Below are 17,770 nucleotides of genomic sequence, written 5' to 3'. Positions count from 1 at the left end.
TGTTTTGTTGATTTCCAAAATTCTTAATTATTTTATTTCTTTTACTCTTTGAAAAAAAAAAATCGCAATCCGTTTTACAATCTTTTCTTCTTCTTCTTTGCATATTTTAATTTAATAACACTTTTTTTGGTTTTCACTTTTTTCCTTTTTTTCTTTTCAATGATCGTTGAAAGACGTGATTGTTTTTTTAGAAGAAAATATATAATTTTTTTTAATTCAAAGTTGAATTTTCTTTTTTTCTAAATCATCATTTTTTTAAATAATAATAATTTTGAAATTTTTATTTTGAATGAATTTATCATCATCTTTGTGGAAGAGAAAAAACATTTTTGGATTTTTCCGAGTCCAATCTGCTTCGGATTATATATAGGGGATACAAAGTTGAAATCCGGCCGAAAATCTGGCCGCGTGGCCAGATTTCCAGATTCCATTTTTTGCGGTAATTCGGAATCTGGACATGAGTCCGGATTCTCTCAACTTTGAATCCCCCGACTTCAAGTTCCATGCCAACTTTCCACTACACCACCAGTCCCACATCCAATATCGACGACTCGCCCCCACTTCACATAGCAACAACTCGATACCATCGCAAAATAGCCCTCAAGAGGTCCATTCAAACAGCACGACATGCAAGAAAGGCGTATGTTCAGAACAACCTAGACTCACTTGCAATGTTTCAAGTCAATCTCGCCGGGATAGATTTTTCTTACGCATGATTCAAGCCTTACAAATCCATCAAATTGCTGTAACTGACAAGAATTGAAAGAAGGCAGCTTTCTCGGTCAACCAAACTTACAATTTAATCAATCACAACATGAACCTTATGATAGATCAATCTCAAATCTTTCGATTGATGAAAAAAGACCAACTCTTGACTTCAATTCTCACAAAGATTCCATCTGGTCTGACTATTCTTAAACTTATCTGTATCCTTCTTTGATTTGATTCGTGTGTGAAAAGATTATACAAAGGATCTAATGCAAAATTCAGAGTTCCGAAAAGTGACTCTTTAACAAAACTTCTAGATCGAGGATGTCTTTGGACTAAGATCAACTGCTATTGTCTGCCAGTTTCATTCATCCACAGGTTTGAAAGAGTCTTTGTTCTGCAGCTTGAGTTAAAACATCTAAAATCGCATGTTCAAGTGTTTTTAATTGATATGAAGCAGCTAAAGAGAAAACAAAACCAAAACCAAAAGAGTAGAATAGATTTAAATCAGATCGAATATGATTTTTAAAGTATTAATCAAGAGAAGAAAAATGATCTGTTACCGATCTGTTGTACCATTGAAGTTAATTGTCCTTTATTCAAAAAATCCGTAATCTTCACTCGATCTCGATGATTAGTTGAATTCCATAAAGGAGGATAAGGTTGATTTGAATGAGAATGAGAATGTAATGAAGATCGATTTGACTCAGAGTGTAAGGAAGGATTTCTGGGTGCCTGGTGTTGGATGAGAACGAAAATCTTGAGATTGAGGTGTTGAGTCGGATATGGAATTGAGGTGAGTGAAGAACTGGCCAGTGATCTGTTGATTTCTCTTTTTGCCAAATTTCAAGTCGTGGCCAGAAAAAAATGGAATCTGGAAATCTGGCCACGCGGCCGGATTTTCGGCCGGATTTCAACTTTGTATCCCCTAATAGTATACTGGTTTCATACGTAAAGGGGCATATGACTTTTGAAAGCTTTCCAGTGGAGCATAATCAGAACTTCATTAACATTCCCGGCAAAGGCACGACATGGGCAGATACTTTGGAAGTATACCACTGAGCGAGTTTGGGCTAGGTGAAAGTCAGCTGTGAGTTCACTCTGTTGAAGTGTGAAATCCACCCATGGAAGGGTCGCTGAACCTTCAAATGACTGCTTTGTGGCAAAACTTTGATGGATGAATGGTTCACGGTGGTGCCCAAAGGCACAACAGTACCGTGTCTTTCCACAATGTGATGCGGGCTCGGACTATGGGTGGAGGAGAAAATAGCCCTATACTGAGCGTAGGTCTCTCCTAGTGTACAAGTGAAGTTGCAAAGGCAAAGGGAAAATTCCTTCACTCCCTTTTCTCTTCACACCTCAAATTGCCCATATCCACCTATACATAATCCCATGCTCACATCTGGAAAATCTCTTCACTCTTATCTCACAATTTTAGGCTTCTGAGCTTAACCTTTCTTTTTCAAAATTCACATTTAAACCTTTCTTTTAAAAACTCAACACACTAACAACAAGACATCCAAATTCAACACCATGATGAGGAGATCAAGTGAAAGAATAAGGGGAGGCTCAGTCCCCTCACTAGATTCTGAGCAAACTGTCAACCCCCCACTGGAGCTCAACCAATTGGCTCCTACTAACATGACAGGTAACCAGCATGGGAGAGGTTGAGGGGGAGGATGTTGGATCACTAGAGGTTTGACTAGACCTGAAGCTCAAAATGGTCCAACGGGGGATGGAACCCCAGCAATCACTCTTACAGTACCTAGAATGGACAAAGATGGCAACCCTAATGCCACACAGTCCTCAACATCAGTCTCCAATGCTGAAGGAAATCTATTGACAAACAACACACCTGCTCCTAATGGCTCATCAAGCCAAGCAGCTACCAGCACAACAGTCATTCACCCCCATGAAACGGACCAATAGATTTCACAAGCTTGATATCCAGGGATAACATTAGCAATGCTACAAATGGCAACACTGCCACTATACTATACAGTATTGTGATACTGTAGTATAGTCAAGGCACACACATCCAGAATTTCATCAATCATCATTCCAGTTGGCAATACAATAACAACAAAACTCAAGGATCAAAGTCAAAATCAAGCCAGCTGAATCCTTTCATCTCACATTAACTCCTGAGCAATCCATCTTTTTTATCATATCTTCTTTATCACTCAGAATAAACAAGCGCAGAAACCATGAATCAATAATTTAATCAATCACTTGAATTATCACACCAACAAAATCAGAATCAATGAAACAAACAGTCAAAATCAATATCATGTTGAGAGATATCAGATTAGAAAGGTTTTTGAATAGTTTTATGAATGGTAGATCTACAAATGGTTTAAATGAAACTAAATCAAGTTCACCATCACTTCTGATTAATTTAGCTTCAACTGATACAAACACAAATACAGATACGAATACAACACCTACACAATATGGAGCTGATTCTTCATCAAGATCAATGATGACCACTACCTATACACAATCCCCCACCATCACTTGATTCTCTTCTTCTTCTTCTTTGACTTTTTCCAGCAGTACTCCATTCCCATCCACATCATCCCCCTCATCATTTCAAAAGATGAAGATGAAAGAAAGAGGATCAGATGAGATGGAATTAGATTTGTTGGGATTGAAAGATGAAGGGATCAGATCTAGATCTGGATTTGGATTAGGATCATCTTTATTGGCAAATGTGAACTTATTAGCATCAATTTTGAGACAGAATTGAAAGTTGAGTCCGTTTGTGAGATTGATTACTCATGTTGTTTTTAGATCTACTCCTACTACTGTTCAGAATCATAAGTCAGATTTTAGGAAATAGAGGAATGGGTTGGATGGAGTGGGGTTTAGGAGTTGGTTGAAATACTTGAAATCATCATGATAAAAGCTTTTTTTCTCTTGTTGGATTATAACCATAGACGATCTAACAAAAAAACAAAAAAAAACAAGTCTCATTTCATCTATCTGCCAAGTTTTCCTTTATTCTTAGTGCCAATAAATCTTACATCAATAACAATTGATAGAAGACCAATTAAACAAAATCATGTTTGCTGCTTAATCTCCTTAACATTCACATCTTTGGGTCTACATGATCCAAAATGTTGTATGAGTTGAGAAACCAGTCAATCTTGTCAAAACTTAGATTCTATCTTTGTTTTGTTGCCAACTGCTTTTTTCAATTTTGATTCAAAGAGATATTTTTTGATTGTAAGGAGTTGTATTTAAGGGATACTATAATACTATACTGGCTTTTCAAAGTATAGCCAAAATTATACTATACCCGGTATATTGCTATACTGGTATAGTATAGTATAGTGGCAGTGTTGCAAATGGTGAGCCTCAAGCTTTGAATATGACCCACCTGAGGCGATGCCACATGAGCAATGTATTCCTCCACACCTTGTTACATGATTCCACCCTTGTTTGATGCCTCTACAGAGTAAGAACCACAGCTTAACAATCTCATACTAAATTCTTTGGGCCCTTTACTTTTTCTATGGCAGCTCCAACATCTCCTGCACAAAGGAACACCATCACTAGTGTCAGTGTCAGTCCACAGGGTATCCATTCCTGGCTTGTTGCCAATGGACTTTTGGTTGTTAGCAACCCAAACACCACCACTTTGTCAGTGCAGGAAATCACCACAAGACTTGGACACATACCAAAGCCGCTTTCCATGTCAGCGCCCACCGTGCAACCAACTTTATGAGCTAGAACTAGCCAGTCAGGCGGAAAGTGATCCTGTTGCACAACAAGTGATTTGTCTTGACGGTACCGGAACCAACAACAAGACAACTGAAAACCCATCCACCAAAGCCATATCTGTGACAAGGTCATCAAAAACACTGGTTTAGTAGCTCTCTCAAAATACTAGGCTGACAAAATCAAGCCGCTGGAAAGTTACCTACCTCTTTCCATCTTCAACATTAACTGGTTAAAGTAAGAATTGCTCAAGCATACAGTGCAACCAAAGACTTCAAAAGACAAAGAAGACAAGTCTCATGGATTGATGGTTCCCCCAAAGGAAAATGACTTTTGGAGAATGAGTCACAGTGTTTAATCTTTTTGTGGATTACCTCTACTATTACAAACATGACAACCTAGCTGCAAAATTTAAGATTCATAAAGAGAATGTGTTTTCAATCATAAGAGAGAGGCTCTGTTGGCCTATGGCTTTCAGATATGACTTGGCAGTACAAACAACAGTTCTCACCTTTTGTAATTCAGATGAGAAACTAGCAAACCCAGAAGATTGTAACAAGACCATTGAGTGTGACACACGTCTATATTCCAAAAAATTAGGTGACTTCATTCATAGATTTGCTGACTGCAATCCCTGTGCTGATGATCAATGCAAAGCAAACCTAAATCCAACTAGTTGTGAAACTATGTGCTGCAACAACAACTCATTGGAGTCTACTTCTAGCAATCAGTTTAATATCAATAGCTCTGGTAAACCAAACACCAGGTGTTGGGATTTTTCCAACCAAGCTGTCTACAATGGCCCAGGAGATATCACTTATAACAACAGCTTGGACAATAGAGGCCTCTGAGGTTGAGCTGCTAGAGGTTGTGGTAGAGGAGGAAGCTGGAACATCATTGATGGTGGAGTTCATGAAGATGGCCATAGAAGTCAAAGAGGAAATGATGGTAGTGATAACCACAGAGCTGTAGGAAGTGGGTCATGAAGAAACAACAGATGTGATGACCACAGAGGCAATGAGTGTGAGCCTAATGGTCCCAGATTTGGGGGAAACAGAAAGGCAAAGTAAGCCCTTTGGATATTGTATTTTTCTTTGTGTTCAGCCTTTGCTTTGGTGACTGTAAGAAAGATGTACAAAACTTTTACTGGCATGTGTGATCTGCCAATAGATGGTTGTATGTTGTCCAGCATTAAAGGAATCCCCACTTCCTTCTTAATTTGTATGGCCCAAGTTTATCTGAATAGTTGTTGATGGTTCTAACCATAATAGTTTCAACCTGCTCTTATTCATGTTTTCATACTGCTTGTTGTGTTGAAATTCCATTTTTTTATGTGATACAAAATAATATCAATTGATAGATTCTTGGCCAAGCTTTATGATGACTCTCATACCTCCTGTGACTTATTGTTTAGCATGATGAACAATAGAAAAAAGATGCAAGGTGCCACACCTTGTCTAGAGATTGATGAGTCCATTGAGAGATCAGGAGTTGTGAAGTTGTCACCTTATTTTAATTCAGGGAGGCAATATGAACCTTGTTGGCCAGAGGAAGAGGTGGTCTGTGATTTGAACATAAGGAAGTAGATACAACTGGTAGAGTGGGCCAATATAGGGGATGATTCTGAAGAGGTGTTGAGAGGTTGCTTGCAAGGTTTTCCATCAAGGAATTTCCAAAACATATGGGGATAGGAGATGGTATACCCCAGATAATCATGTGTCAGCCATCCAAGCAGCGGAGAAGATTGCCAACACTATAGCAAAAGAAAGAAGAGCCAATAGGATATTTGGCACGTTCACTCACATGGAGATCTTTGACAAGATTGGTTTCTTCAGATCCAGCCCAATGGACAGCATCATTAATGGTGATGTTTCGTTCCATATCATCAAGGACCTTTCCTTTCTGCAAGGGGAAAAAGAGGCACCATCAGTTAATAGTTTTTGTTAACAAAAAGGACTTTGAGATGAGTTGGGATGATTTTAAGATCATCACAATATTCTTTAGAACTCACTCTGGAAGGTACAAGGTGACAATCTTCAATTGGGAGAAAGGCTACTGGCAAATCCCAATCCACCCATCTCAATGGCAATTCCTTTGACTTATCTAGACACACAGATCCAGTTTGGAGGCCTAGAGGGGTGTGGTATTTTTGGCAGACATGCAGACCTGTGTAGAAAAATCATCAAGGAACATTTCAAATTAGCAGCCGCTTTCAGATGGGTGGAATCAAAGGCACAGTGAAAACTTGCATATCCCCATATACTATTATGTACAAGTGGTGCCAGAAAAGATACAACACCAGTTTACTACGCCCAGTACACCAGTTGGGGCCGGCGGAGTAACTGTGTTGTATCTTTTCCGGATGCACTTGTACACGTAGTCACGGAAAAGCTACGGTTTTTTTATTATTTTTGAAAAAAAGTCAATTTTTGTTTTACAAATCTCATCATAAGTTTCAATGTACATAGATCATACCTGATAAAAATGGACAGCATGAAGCATCAACATGCTGTCTAATTGATGATGTAGAGACAGAGACCCACGGTAAAGAGTTGAAAATATTTACTTGGTCAATCACCAATGGGTGGATCCGCCCTTGGCTGCGATGACGGCTTAGATTCGCTCAGGCATTGAGGCAGCTAGACTGTCCAATTTCTCAGTAGGTACACTCTCCCATGACTCCAACACATTGGCCTTCATAGAATCCAGATCCTTGATCAGATGTTTGCTTGAGATATTAGATTTCATGATGGACCAAAGGTTCTTGATTGGGTTCAGATTGGGTGACTGCGCTGGCCATTTTAACTTACAGGCGTTGTAATATCTATTGGTAGATTTTCCAACAGATGTGTCGTCCCCAGATTTAACGTCAAGGTCCAAAACACGGAAAACCACCTCCCCGATTGACAACTCTATACCCTCCTTGTTTGAGATTGGACATGATTGGACATGTAAGTTTACCATCTTCTCTCTCCTTATAATCCCATTACACCCTACTCTACCATACCAAAAGCCGGTAAATCTTGGTTAAGATTTATCTTTGATTATTTTAATATTTTTAATTTTTGATTGTTTTTTTAATAATTTCCTGTTTACCAAGACGGTTCCCATGCCACTTTCCTGAACCCACCACTCCACTTCCTCATTGTCACATCCGGTCCAACCACCTCCTTCAACAGTTCCACATTGGACTTTGGAAATCGTGTGAATCATGAGTGTCCATTCAAACACGAGGATTCTCAACCTTCCTCTTCTTGGTACCTTGCAATACTTATATTGCCATCCGCGCCAACCACCCCTTTCACCAGTTCCTGATCCCATCACAATTCACTAGTTCCTCTGACCAGTTTGGATATCCGTTCAATCGTGAGTAATCTTCTTTTTTGTTTGCTTGTGACTTGGTACCTTGCCCTCAATGCTGATATTGCTCTTCATACAGATGCTCATCAATACATACACCACCAATATCAAGATGGTGATTGTTCAAATGGTGATGCGTGGAATGTGATTCCACGGCATCGTCTCAACCCTCAGTGTGGATGTGTTGCTAACGTCGGTCCGGCACTGGTTTTACCTGTACCAGACCACTCGGGCTGTGATCACAAATCCAGATGATCACATGAGGCAGGGAGCGCGCCCGATTCTAGGACCAGCTCAACACAATTTCATTCTGGAATCACTTGAACATGATCCGACTTTATATCTTGACGAGCTTCAAGATAAGATCTCCAACCGATTTGGAATTCATGTCTCTCTCAAGACTCTTTCAAACGAGGTCCGATCATGCCTTGGATGGACTCGGAAAAAGCCACAGACTGTGCATCCTAATCAATCCGCGGAGGCGCGTGGTGAATATATTGGTCAGGTCTTTGGCATCAATCCGCAATGCCTGGTCCTCACAGGTAATCTTGTACTTATCTTGGTCTTATCACTCCTTGTTTCTCCAACTGATTCATCGTGTTTCATACAGACAAAACTGCCGTGAACAAGAGGCATCGTTATTGAGAATATGCAAGAGCACCACGTGGAGAACGTGCTGCCCGCATTGAAAGATCTACTCGGTCTCAGAGATGGTCGGTGTTACCCGCCATCTCTTTAGGTGGCCTGGTGGCCTTGTCAATCCAACCCGGTGGCTACTCTAGGATTGACTTTGAGGGTTTCTTGGAAAACTCTTTTGTAAGTGTGTCTTTTAATAGCTTGGCCAATTCAATTATTCACTGATACTTTAATGGATTCATCAATTAGTTGCCAGCAATGAATCCATGGCCTGCTAGGAACAGTGTCCTCGTGATGGATAATGCGCCAATCCATCACAGAGGTAACATTGCTGTGCTATGTGATGCACAAGGCATCCGCTTACTCTACCTTCCCTCGTATTTGCCGGATTTCAACCCTATCAAGCTTGGTTTTTTGCCGCTCAAGTCATGTTTGAAAAGGAGCCAAGCCCTTCACCGTGTGATTAGTGTGGCTGGTAAGGAAGCATCAATATTTGTGGCATGTATGGAATTATTCACTGACACCCTTTGCATGAAATTATTTCAAAGTTGTCGATATCTTTGATATTGTTTTCATTGATTTGTTTCCATTGTCTTTTGTCTTAAACAAAAGTCATCAGTTATGTTCTCAAGTTAACTATGGATATACAAAGTTGTTTGTATATGCAAATATTATCCCATTGTTGATAGATATATTTTGAAAGAGTACCAATGTCAAGCAATCCAGCCTTGCTTGAATGTTTTTGATCAGAAGCAGTATGAAAGTCTTCCACTTCTATTGATCATGCCCAATGATCACCAGTGCTTTGAGTGACATCTCACCAAACCGCACAGAAACCAGTCAAATATTGAAGACATTATCTTAAAAACTTATAATAACTTCATTATATTTTTTATGAGTATCTACATATCCAGATCTCATATGGATACCTAGATACAGTTGACTCTGAAATAACCCATATCCCCAATAAGCTATACTCTACCCTAACCCATAGTTTTTTGCCTCCATATTTTTTATGGGCGGGGAAAAGGGGCCAAAAACCCATAACTCTATCATACCCCATAACCCATAGCTTTTTTTTTGAAAATCAAAGCCAAAAACCCATAGTTTCCCACAAAAAAAAATCAAATGTTACACCTGGAGTCTTGGGACACATCAGCAAAGCTCTTCAAAACCCTCCAAATCCAACAGGTCCACACTTATGATCACAATCTCAACTCATCAACCAACAAACATGCTTCTTAAATATTTAACTCCTTTCTCTGTCTTGGATATTGAAGAAGGTTATGCTAGATTGAAAACTGAAAATGACCAGCGCTTGATCCCACTACGCCAGCTTATGAGTGAAGGGAAGCCCCTCTCTGAAGCTGATGAAAAAATTATTGATGGTGCAGGAAATTTGATTGATGAAGAATGTGTTGTTTGGATGATTAAAAGTGTTGGTAGTGTATCAGAAGCTGAAAAGCTGTTCAATGCCAAGGAGCTCAAGACATTAGAGCTTCTGATCTTGAAATATAAGCAGAAGAACATTGTGGAAAAAAGTGTGACTAAAGCACATAAGCTTCCTTTTTTCAATCAAATCATTTCAACACTTGCTTTACTGAAAGTCACAGAGTGCTGACGCATTGAATCAACTTCACATGATGAAAACAGGGCCTATGAAACAATCTCGTACAGATAATTCAGCTGAATCAAAAGACCAGTCATCTGATTACAAGACTGAGCCCAAGCCGAAACAATTGAAAGCATCTTCTCGTACCAACTTGACTTTGGCTCAGAAGATCACGGTTCTAGACTGGCACAATGAGAACGATCAAATTCAATCAAAAACTGCAAAGCACTTTGAGACCACGTTCCCTGGAATCATTATCCGACAACCTCTAGTCTCGAGTTGGATTAAAGATCAGGACAAACTACGAGAAACCTATAAGTCAGGTGTAGGGATCAACATCAAGAGAAAAAAACAAACCAAGCATCCTCAAGTCAACGAGGCTCTGCAGACTTGGGTTCAACAAGCTGACATGGCTGGTGTGACACTGACCGGGGACGTGATCCGTCAAAAGTGGCGAGATTTTTCCATTCTCTTCAAGATTCCCGAATCTGAATGGCTCAAGCTAAGTGAAGGCTGGCTGAATTCCTTCAAGATACGGAACAGTCTCAAGAATATATGCAAGCACGGGGAGGCCGCTTCAGCTTCTCTAGAGGCTGCCATTGCTGACCAAAAACGGATTCAAGAGATCACTGATCTTTACCACCCTCAAGACATATACAATATGGATGAAAATGGATTGGTTTATGGGTAAGTCAATCAATATCAAGCAGTCTTGTTCTCCTCAACAAGCCTCTTTGCTGACTGCATATGTATCACTGGACATAGGATGCCTCCGGATAAAGGTCTCTCAAGAGAAAAAAAATCTGGAACAAAGTCCAACAAAACTCGATTAACTTTTGCTCTCACATGTAATGCCAATGGTTCAGAAAAGCTGAAGCCTTTCATTATTGGCAAATCACTCCGACCAGCCTGCTTCAACAAAAAGAGTGCTGAGACTCTTGGATACTATTATCAAAACAACGCAAAGGCCTGGATGACCTACGAGCTGTTCTCTGAATGGACAACTCACTGGGATAGAGAGCTTCAGATAGCCCAAAAATTGATAGTTCTTTTTGTTGATAACTTCTCAGGTCACAGTGAACCTCCTGACTATAAACTCACAAGCATACGACTAGAATTTTTTGCACCAAACCTCACCTCACATATTCAGCCACTCAATGCTGGTATTATTGCCTCATGGAAATTTTGATATTGATCCGAATTCATAAGTTACTCCATCAATCATTACAAATCTGATGTACCTATTGGTCTAATTTACAAGATTAACCAACTCGATGCTATGGAAAGATCTGAAAAGGCTTGGTTTGAAGTGACCAATACAACAATTCAAAACTGCTTTCAAAAGTCAGGCATCATCACCCCGTGCACGCCCGATGGATCGCTAAAGAACAGCAATCCGAACAAAATCAAAAACCTCGATCTCGATACAGACCCAATAATCAATCCATCTGCTCAGCAAGATCTTGAGCAGGATATTCAAGAACTTATTTCATTGAATATTGTTCATAAAAAAATATGATGTCCATTACAGAACTCCTAAATCCTACCACTGAGCACACGAGTGGCCTCAAGACCTGGAGTCCGGAGGAAATCTTCAAAGCAATCAAACAACGCAACAACATCACACCAGATCACACCTCTCTCTGCTCTAGAACACTCTGAGATCAAGGTACCTCCTCGCCCAGCATACTCTGACTTCCTTAAGTCAGCCAATGTAATCACAAATTACCTCAGGCACGAAGATTCTGAGGAAGCGAGATCTTGTGGGAGGGCTCCTCGGCGAGCTCTGTGTACATTCAGCGCAGCTCATTCCAAAACCCTAGTCCAGCCTAACCTATTGTCTTTCCTCGCTCGCTCTTCTTGAACCGTATGAAATCTTGCCTTCTGCAAAAAATTCTCTGCAATACCCCATAACCACTAATATATGGGTTATTGCAGAGAATCCCAATAGCCCATACTTTTGGGGTTCCATAAAAGGGTATGGGTTATCTCAAAGTCAACTGTACCAGGGAGAATCTCTCTTTTTTTGACCTTGATTACAAGATCAAGATCATCAAGTTGATGATTAGGTACAATGCCCGCTGAGGCAGCGTATGTTGATGAATTGGCAGTGCGTGATTCATCTGATATCAAACATTTCCATTTGTTTGATGACACAAAAAAATAACAATTTATTTCTCAAAGATTTGATCACACAATACGCACCTAACAATATATTTAATCAATCTTCAGGATGAATCAATCATCCTGCTTTATCCAAATCACTGTGACCCGCTTGAAAGAAAGTTACAACGATATTTCTAAACAAGCATAGACACTGCCAGCATAGATGCCTTGGGTTGAGAAATCCTAAGCATCATTGGAGGCAAATCCTTGGACAGACCTTGTCCAAGGTTTCCGCCCAAGGGATTTTTTTGCCCTGAGAATTACCTCGGATCAAAACCTCGGGAAGCTTCTGTCCAAGGTTTTACATCCGAGGATACCTTGGATTTTGTAATCCAAGGTAAATATGTTGGCGGCGAGACAACACAAGACAACTGAGGATGAGATAAGGTAAAAATCCACATAAAGAAACTGACTCAGTTGCAAACAGGTTTAATAGTTTGTGTAACAATAAGGAAATAAAACTGTAGATATTCAGCTGTTCAGATTTGGATAAGTTTGCAATTTGCTGAGCTGAACAAGAATAGAACAAACTAAAAAGAAGATTTTGAGGTTGTCGATGATGATCATTTTGAGCCACAGGGTAACAAATCATTTCGAGTGAACATCTGATCAACGGGTGGTCCAGTCGATAACACATGTTTGGTGGTTGAGGTCAATCCTGAGATAGAAAGCCAGGAAAAAGAGGCCAAAGTAATCAGTACAAACAGTTACATCATGTGGACAACTGCCAAATGGAAAGTCTCTTATCTTACATTTCAAGTAACGGGCTTGAGCTTCGGTCATCAGGCGGTTGGCAATTTGACGGTCCATGCCTTTGGCAGTTAAAATTGCTTCAGTGAGTTTCACACTCGGAATCAAGTTGGTCCACAAAACCATTCCATCTTCTCTGAGAATGGTGCGGGTTTTGACATCGTCAAACGCAATGTTGCAGTCGGCAAGGAAGAGCTTGAATTGAACCGTGTGAGAGGTGGATGGTCTTTGGACCTCAAACTCGATACTGCTGCTTTCACCTTTGGTGGACCAGTCACTTTCATACTCACTGGAAACACAGATAGGTTGATCAAAGGAACTTTTGAGATCTGGAGGTAGGCGGCAAAAAAACAAGTCAGCACTCTAGTCAGCTATGTATTCAAAGACACTAAGCTCACTTTCCTTGAACTTGATCTTCTTCAGGTCGGGCTTGATATCAATCAAGTCGGTTGGGCCCAAAGCATCAAGTTTATTCCCGATCTTTGTCACATTGGGCTTGATGTCAGGCATGGAGGTCGAATGTTTTGGACCACGAACCGGAGGCACCAGGCTGGGTGTTACACTTGGCACGCAAGACGAGATTGGCACCATACAATTTATGAGAACTCCCTTTCAATCAAAGTCCAACCCTGTCATCCACACCCATGTTGGGGTGGATCCACTGGTTCTTCTTGATTTCATATTGAAATTCAGGAGTATTGGGTGGTATATGCACGGTGGCAATCTTCGCCATCTATGTACATGAACAGAGATCAGATGAAGATTAACCTACCAAAATTGGACACATTTGGCCTTTCAAAACATGGACTTACCACACCTTTAGCCCAAATCCAGGCCGCGGGGTAAGTCAATCAATAACAAAAGTTGGGATCCCAAGGGGTGGTCAAAACAGTACCAGGTTCTCCGGCGTACGTTCCAATCACATGTTGGCTGAGAATCTGGTTAGCCAGAGTGTTTAACTCTTGCTTGTTCTTCGATTCCTGGTGTGAAGAAATAATCAAAAAGTCAATGCATCATATTATAAACTTGATATGACGGAAACATACCTCAGATTCCTGATCTTCAGCCCCAGTGCCATTAGTCGCAGCAATAAGTTTCTTGGTAGCCGATTCCTGTGAATACCAACATGTTAGACTAGACTATTCAATTGAGGTTGAAATATATTGACAATTGAGAAAATATCACACTCACCTTATTGCTTACTCTCACTCTGACTTGCATATTCTTGTTCTTGATTGAAACGATTCCCTTTTTTCTGGTTGATTTTTTGAGGGCTTCAACAAAATTTTGCCATTGAACTGCACCATCAAGAACAACCTTGAAGTGTCCTACTGTGGTCTTCCACTTCAAGTCGGGCGAAAAAACACTATTGAGAATCAAATTTTTCAATCCAACCTCATACTCTTCGCAGGCTCCAGCCACCAGGTCTTTGAACTCGTTCAGACTCATGCCAATCGGACAAGTCTGGATCTCTAGAAAGCCGGTGTTGATAGCCTTAGAATCTACAAGATTCAGTCTGTCAGCCTTTGCTGCTTTCTTACCAGCGCCAACTTTTGGGGTGCCCTGAGTTGGACCGTTGATTTCAACCTCCATGTCGGTGTAGATCTTGAATCACACCTCGATCGCCATCTGATTGTTCTTTTCAAAGGTCTCTCGACCTACTGTCCCCACTTGGCATAAAGGGTTTTGCCTGATAGATGTGGATCGCTGATCGCCGCCCACCCCATCATCAGGCTCATCAAACACTGAAATTGAAGATCATTAGTGGATTATAAAACAAGATAGCGGTGAAAAAAGAAATGATATGTACTGACGATTGTTCATGTGGCCAGTCAAGGGGGTCGCAGGTGGCGGCATTGATGAGGAGTTGGACATTTGGAAAACTACAAAAAAGAAATATTAACATCGGAGTAATCAAAATACTAATGGAAGGATGAAATGCACGACAAACACAAATAGGAAGATGTCAATGGGACTCTGAGGAAACTTCTGGGGTTAAACACAGCAGAAAAGGAGAATACGGAGGATGATAAGGAAAAATGATTGATCAATTTGGCCAATAATGTGGGAAATGGAAGGATCGATTATTAGGACCTCAGTTGATGGGATCAAGGGACTACGAGAAAGGTGGCCTTAGATGATAATGAGATTGCAACGTGAGGTTTAGGAGAAAAACCTCACACGGGCAGAACAAGGACTCGAGTGAGTCTCAGTATAAGCATAGTCTACTAAGGGCTCATAACACCACTCCCCCTTTATGTTTCAACTCCCTGTTGCTGAGTTAAACATCTTTCCACGGGTTTGCATTAAAAAACCCACTTGGGGAAAAAGTGTCACCCTCTCACCATTCTCCTTTTCCTATTTTTTGAATTTATTCTTCCTGGGTACTTCTTGTTAAACTCTTCTACTAACTCACTTGCATTCCTTACTCCTTCTTCTGGTTCCCACGAATCATGCTCCGCACTATACCCCTTCCAATTAATTAAGTACTCAATCTTATTTCCCCTTCTTCTCTTGTCTAGCACTTCATTTACTTCAAATTCTTCGTTGTCTTGAATAATCACTGGAGGCGGTTCTGTGTTTCTTTGATGTGAAATCTGGCTTGAGGTAAATTTTCGTAACAGGCTAACGTGGAACACTGGATGTACAGATTTCATCGAGTCAGGCAATGTCAGTTTGTATGCATTATCAGTAACTTTTTTCTCTATCATGTATGGTCCAAGCCATCAATGTCCAAACTTAGCTGATGGTCTTGTCGTTGAGATGTGTTTGCTGTTCAGCCACACTTCTTCACCCTTCTCCCAATTCGGCGACTGTAGCACTTTCTTGTTAAATTGCCTCTTCATTTCACTTTGAGCTTGTTCCATAGCGCTTTTCAATTCTTGTTGCACCTCCCGGATTTGATTAATCCTGTCTTCTACAGCTGGTAGGCATTGGTCGTCTGATGGAATCCCTGTAAAGGCAACATCATAGCCGTAATTAGCTTTGAAGGGAGACATCCCAATGGACACATGTATGTTGTTATTGTAAGAAAACTCGGCCATGGGTAGTAATGAATTCCAATCATCTTGCATATAAGACGTGAAGTGTCTCAAGTACTGCTCTACTGCCTTGTTCGTTATTTCTGATTGTCCATCCGTTTGAGGGTGATAAGCCGTCGAAGCTTGGGTGGCGATCCCTAGTTTCGAATTCATTTCCTTTGTGATTCGAGAAATAAATACACTACCTCTGTCCGAGGTAATTGTTTTAGGGGTTCCATGCAGGCGCCATACGTTATTGATCATTAAGCGAGCAAGTTCTTCTGACATTATTGATTTTGAACAAGGAATAAAGTGCGCCATTTTCGTTAACCTGTCAACCACTGTTAATATGCAGTCGCAGCCATTAGACTTAGGTAGGTCAGTTATTAGATCATAGCAGATATCTGTCCATGGACCACTTGGGATTGGTAAGGGTTGTAAGCTTCCAAACGGTTTAGTGGTGCGTGCTTTCACTCTTTGACAAGATCCACATCCATCCACATACTTGTTTACATACGCCTTCATTGAAGGCCAGAAATAAGACCTCTTGATTAAGGCTAATGTTCTTGACCGTCCTGGGTGTCCAGCAATTTTGCTGTCATGTCTCGAACGTAATATTTGAGCTTTAATTTCCGGATTGTCGGGTACTTCTACTTTCTCATTTCTATATAACACTCCTTGTTCAACTGAGTATTCCAACAAATGCTTTGAGTTTGGCATTTCTTCATATAGCTTCATAATTTCAGAGATATGTTCGTCCTTCTTCGAATGTGTCCTTATTTGATTCAGTATTTCGGAGTCCCCCCAGATAAGTTCAGGTTCATGTTCATCCTCAGCGCTGATTATCAGTTCACTAATTTCTGGGCATTCAATCTTCAATTCGTCGTTTTCCACCCATTCGTCTAGAGACTCAATAGCATCAATAAAGGCGTCTGGAGGCAAGTTTTGAGGTTTCAGTAATTGTCCAAATGTTAACTTCTCTTCCTTTGACGGTGCTAAGTCAGGTCGTCGTGATAAAGCGTCGGGCTTTGTGGATTGTCTTCCAGGTCGAAACCGAATCTCGAAATCAAAACTTCCTAACACTTCAGCCCATCTTGCTTGTCTTCTGGTAAGCTCTTTAGTAGTCATAAGTGATTGTAGATTCTTATGATCAGTGTAAACCACGACCTTTAATTGATGAGGATTTCCTTCAAGGTACTGACACCACTCTTTAAAGGCTGATACAACTGCCAACAATTCTTTGTTGAACACCTCGTAGTTCCTTTCTGCTTGCAATAGTGATCTCGATAAAAAGGCTACAGGATGTAATTCGTTGTCGTCACCAGAGACTTGTGATAGTACCGCTCCAAGTGCGAAATCTGAACAGTCACATTCTAGAATGAATGGACGGTAAGGATCTGCAATCTTTAGAACAGGAGCTGATGTGAAAGACTCCTTGAGACTCTCGAATGCCAGTTGGCGTTGATTTGTCCAGATGAACGGGGTGTTCTTTTGAGATAGTTCGTGCAGTGATCGTGTTGTTTCGGAAAAGTGAGATATAAACCTTCTATAGAAGTTCGCAAATCCTAAGAACATATGCACCTCTGATAAGTTTTTAGGGGCCGGCCAGTCTCTTACAGCTTTTATTTTAGCTTCATCCATTCTAATCTGATTCCTAGAGATTACTAGACCAAGGTACGTGACTTCTTTCTTGGAGAACTTGCATTTCTCTGGTTTTAACCATATGTTTTGCTTTCGAAGGATTTCAAGGATTTCTTTCACTTTGCTTTCATGATCTTCTCCTGGCTTAGTGTAT

General features: G+C 40.5%; 1 protein-coding gene across 1 annotated transcript; it reads right to left on the bottom strand.

Annotated features, from left to right (window-relative positions):
- Positions 1-12,857: 12,857 nt before the first annotated feature.
- Positions 12,858-14,548, bottom strand: MELLADRAFT_87371 (uncharacterized protein; the record flags this gene model as incomplete). The annotated part of the gene is made up of 9 exons (XM_007410398.1): positions 12,858-12,863; positions 12,911-13,244; positions 13,354-13,384; positions 13,493-13,517; positions 13,584-13,688; positions 13,768-13,772; positions 13,851-13,935; positions 14,002-14,067; positions 14,147-14,548. 9 exons carry the CDS (start codon positions 14,546-14,548, stop codon positions 12,858-12,860), a joined length of 1,059 nt encoding a protein of 352 aa, XP_007410460.1.
- Positions 14,549-17,770: the final 3,222 nt, after the last annotated feature.

The sequence above is a fragment of the Melampsora larici-populina genome (genome assembly GCF_000204055.1).
Source record: "Melampsora larici-populina 98AG31 unplaced genomic scaffold MELLAscaffold_20, whole genome shotgun sequence".
Classification (NCBI taxonomy): domain Eukaryota; kingdom Fungi; phylum Basidiomycota; class Pucciniomycetes; order Pucciniales; family Melampsoraceae; genus Melampsora; species Melampsora laricis-populina.
The sequence above is the reverse complement of the archived record's forward strand: the minus strand, read 5'-3'. Positions and strand labels throughout refer to the sequence as shown.